General features: G+C 38.8%; 1 protein-coding gene across 1 annotated transcript; it reads left to right on the top strand.

The window, feature by feature from the left end:
• The first annotated feature begins 141 nt into the window (after nucleotides 1–141).
• On the top strand, nucleotides 142–3,547 carry LOC107817382 (uncharacterized). Its single transcript, XM_016643189.2, has 4 exons — nucleotides 142–356; nucleotides 766–918; nucleotides 1,571–1,819; nucleotides 3,005–3,547. Exons 1-4 carry the CDS (start codon nucleotides 282–284, stop codon nucleotides 3,281–3,283), a joined length of 756 nt encoding a protein of 251 aa, XP_016498675.1. The 5' UTR covers nucleotides 142–281; the 3' UTR covers nucleotides 3,284–3,547.
• The last annotated feature ends 1,292 nt before the right edge of the window (nucleotides 3,548–4,839 follow it).

A 4,839-nucleotide genomic window follows, 5' to 3' on the forward strand; every position in this document is an offset into this window, starting at 1 on the left:
AAAAACAAAAGCCACCGCGGGGAACAATATTAACTAAGTAATTGAAATGACTAGATTACCCTCAGATTTGAATTAAATTCCACGCGAAGCACACCCTTCGGAACCTAGCTCTTCTAATACATAGAAAAAGAAAAGAAATACCCTTAGACCTTTGGGAATTGATGGCACGTGCCTCTGTTACGTAGCATGACGGCAAACATCATCTCTTTTTCCAAACGGACACGCATTTTCTTCTATTTTCTTCAGTTTCGCAGCTGAACTGAAAATTACTGAGCTTCAAAATGAACTCAACATCTATGTCTATACAAGCATCGCTTCCCCATGATATTGCCCTCAAAATTGCTTCTTCCCTTCAGGTTACCTTTTTTCTCCTTGAAAGATTGACTTTATCCACTTTCTAATTGTGGGTTGTCAGAGAATGTTTTTTCTTGATTCTAGGTTCTTTTCTCTCTCTCTTTAGAATCGCTTTTTTTTAAATTGAGATTATGCTTGAAAGGAGTTGAATTTATTGGTTTTTTGATTTCTGTGTTGTTAAAAAAAGTTATGCCCTTTTGCGTTGAAAGGAATTGAATTTAATGGCTACAATTTGTTTTCTTGATTCTGGCTCCTCCCCCCACCCCCGCCACTTCCTTTTTTTTTTGTCTTTCTAATTTGCTATTTTTTCTTGAAAGGGATTGGATTATTGGCTTTCTGGTTTCTGTATTGTGGAAATTTTTGGTCTTGATTATGGGTATTTTTTTTCTTTTTTGAACTGTAATTTTGAAGGTAGCTGATCTTTGCTCGCTGGGGAGTTGCTCTCAGTTTTGGTGGGAGTTATGTGGTTCTGATTATATATGGGAGTCTCTTTGTAGAGAAAGATGGCCTGCTCTTTCTCTGGAGATTGAGGAGTCTTCATCTTTTGACAATCAGACTCATGAGGTTAATACTGAAGTCAACTCTCTTTCTCTGCTTTAAGTAGATTGGAATATAAATGCATATGCATAGTATTATTTATTGGCTTGCAATGAGTTCTTGAAGTTCTGTAAAATGCTGATAGAATCCTTTGTGCTGTGAAGCTCTATGTTTTTCCTGTGTATATAATGTTGGAATTAGCATGGACTGGAAACCCTTTTCCCAAACAAAAAAAAAAGAAGTTACGTTCTTTTTTAGGTTGATAGGGAAAAGGTCCAAATTTGCCCGCTGTACTATCTGAAATTGCTCAGTTTTGCCGTCCGTTGCACTTTTTTGTCCCTTCATACCTTTGTCGTTAGCAAATCGTGTCCTATTTGCCCTTGCCATTAGTGAATCTCTAGCGCGAAATGGGTGGAATCCATGTGTCCTGATTTTTCGAGAAAAAAGTCTTAAGTTTACCCCTCAACTTCTGACTATATTTTAAAGTTATCCTCGGATTGGAGCTCCTTTAGGGGTAAAGGGCAAACATGAGACATTTTTCTTATGGCGTGGTAATAGTAGACTAGAAGTCTCATGGAAGACAAAGTTGCTTAATTTTAGATAGTACAAGGTGGAAATTGACCCTTTTTATAACTTAATGCTAAAATGGAACTTTTTACTTTTCTACTTAAAACTGCAGGAATGGAGAGTGTTTTATATAAGGAAGCACAACGAAGTAGCAGGAAAAGCAGCAGGTGTGATTGAGTTTGTCAACCGCTGTTTGGCATTTGAGTCAATTGAGGTTGGGCATTATCTGAAAGCAGTTAGAGAACTGGATGTAATGCAGTTTGGGTTTGAAGATGCCCGAACATTCTTCCTCAAATCCAAGCACAATGTGCTGCTAAACTTGATTGGTCTGCACTACTGCATTATTTGGCTTGGTTTGCCGGTAACTAAATGCCTACTTTTGTTACAAACCTGTTAACTGCACCAATTTCTCCATTTATGCAGTCAGTGAATAGGTGTTATACCACTTGAATGTTTTTGCTGAAAAATAAATGACAGATTTGATTTGTGTTTGGCTGCTTGATCTGTTATAGGAGCTAGATCTTTTAGTTGACTCTGATACTAGCACGGTCGTCTTCATAGGGGTTAGAAAAATTTTATTTTCCTTCGCAGGGCGGTGGAAATATTTATCTATGCACTATAAATAGATTATGGATTCGTTTTGTCTAGTTAATGTATCAAAAAGTTAGTTTCAAATAATGATATTGGAGTAAATAAGACAATTGGTTATATGATAATTGATTTATTCCTTTTAGATATAAGAGAAATTGAATGGAATGTTTGACTCTTGTAAGATTTTTTTGTACAAATATTGATTTTTTTCCTTTGATAGGCGTTTTGCATCCTGAAGTGGATGTATGTGCTGAGCCTAATTATACTAGCGTCTCTCTTCCTGTCTCTCTCTCTCTCTCTCTTGCTGTCCGTCTGTTGGTCCGTCTGTCTGGTTTTAGTAGGACTCACTGTTTTGGTAGGCTACAGAGGATCATAAAACTCCTTAATTTCTTTCGTTATTCTTAAAACGCCTACTTAGTACAACAACAACAGCAACAAACCCAGAAAATTCCCAAAAAAGTGGGGTCTCTGGGTGTAAGTTAGACCGTGTATAAATGAAGTGGTCAGAGACAATGTTTAGGTCTGTTGTAAGAGGCAGATTAGGTTGTAGGTACTCTTTACTAAATGAACAACTGCTTGCAGCTGGAACTTTTCCTTATGAAATTATGTGATCTCTGTCCATCTTCTGTGTATGGTGCAATTGGCATGTACATCATGTGTTTATCTCTAAAAACAGTGGTTAAAACTTGAACAGCTTGGCTAGAGTAGCATCTCGCTCGCACCAAGACTTTATCTAGTATAAGCCTTATGGTCTATGTTCCTAAGGACGCTTCATTTCCAAGACTTGCAAGAGTTATTCTAAGTTTAAGCGGGCCCTCTTCGGCATCTGTTGTAGCTGGAATTCTAGTTCCTTGGACTGTGAATAGTTTTATTGCATGTGACGATACGTTAGTTACCTAGCTTCAACCTGGAATCAGCTTCTTGAAGTTATTTGATGTTTCATTTTCTCTACTAGGGTGAATGTGTCATGGAAGTCCTAAGCAACTGCAATATTTCACAAAGGCAAGTACGTGTACAATGGTGGAAGCTCGGGAGGTGGTTTTATGGCTTTCGTTTGCGCGATGAATTACACACACGTAATGTCTCTTTAGAAGATCTTGCAACAGGGAAGGAGGAAGAAGTTCTCGGGGTACTTCATCGAGGTGCAGTACATGAGGTGATACGTGTTCAGATCTCAGCTGCCAAACCTGCATATACATCCTGGTCATTCCAAAGTGCACAAGACCCAAACTAGTAAAAGGTTATTGTATATCATGTGTACATGAATTGTAAATAGTTCACTTAAACTCCTACATAAAGAAAAATAATAATAATTGTAAACACTCATGAAGTTTACTTACAATGTATCCTTTTATATTTATGTTCTTGTAAATACCAAAATCTCACAGGGGAGGAAGCCTGTTTTAATTGTAAATTTGATGCTTGTTGCGTGTGGAAAGCTGTAATACTACATTGTTTGTATTCTTTTACTCGAGAAGTAATTAGTTGTGTTTGTCTCTGTAGCTGGTTTTACCAGCTTGATTTGATTCTTTTCATATTTCATATTTGAACTCGATGAATAAGCGAGCAGTTTCAGGAACGCAGTGCCAAATCACGCGTTTTTAGTGAGTGATGATGTTATCCCACATGAGCTGTTTAAAGGCTTCCTACCTTAATAGTAAATGCTCGACTACATGATAGTTTTCTTCCCTAATTCTCGACCTCCACACTCTCCTATCAAGGGATATGTCCTCAGTAAGCTCTAATTACATCATGTCCTGCTTAATCACCTCTCCTCAATATATTTTAGGCCTATCTCTACCCCTCCTCATACCCCTTATGGCCTACCTCTCACACATCCTAACTGGGGAATCAATGTTTGTCCTCTTCACATGTTCGAACCATCTCAGCCTTCCCTCTCGTATCTTGTCTTCCACGGAGACCACTCCTACCTTTTCCCGAATAACTTCATTTCTAATCTTATCAAATCTGGTATGCTCCCACATCCATATCAATATCCTCATCTCAGCTACTTTTATCTTCTGGATATGAGAGTTCTTGAATGGCCAACATTTTGCCTCATATAACATAGTTGGTCGAACCACCATTTTATAGAACTTACATAAACTTAAAGTGGCAGTTCTTATCACAAAAGACACCGGAAGCGAGCATTCATTTTATCCACCCTGCTCCTATACGATGTATGACATCATCATCCATCTCCCCATTTCCTTGTATTACTGACCCAAGGTACCCGAAACTTCTTCTCTTAGGAATGACTTATGTATCGAGCCTCACCTCCATGTCCTCTTCCTGGGTTACGTCCCTTAACTTGCACTCCTAATATTTTGTCTTGGTCCTGTTCAACTTGAAACCTTTAGACTCTAAGGTCCGCCTCCAAACCTCCAGCCTCTCGTTAACACCACCCGCCATCTCGAAAATCAGAACTATGTCATCAACAAATAACATACACCATGGTACCTCTCCTTGAATGTGTAGAGTCTGTGCGTCCATCACCAAGGAAAATAAAAACGGGCTAAGAGCTGATCCCTGGTGCAATCCCACTACCACCAAAAAGTGCTCTGAGTCTCGATGTCCTCACCCGGTCTTAGCACCATAATACATGTCCTTAATCACCCTAATATAGGCTACCGAGACCCCTTTAGCTTCCAAGCATCTCCATAGCACCTCTCTCGGGACTTTGTCGTATGTTTTTTCTCGGTCAATGAATACCATATGTAAATCCTTCTTTATTCTCCTATACTGCTCCACCAATCTCCTTTCAAGATGAATGGCTTCTGTAGTCTACCG

This window comes from Nicotiana tabacum, chromosome 7 (genome assembly GCF_000715075.1).
Source record: "Nicotiana tabacum cultivar K326 chromosome 7, ASM71507v2, whole genome shotgun sequence".
In the NCBI taxonomy this organism is placed as follows: Eukaryota; Viridiplantae; Streptophyta; class Magnoliopsida; order Solanales; family Solanaceae; genus Nicotiana; species Nicotiana tabacum.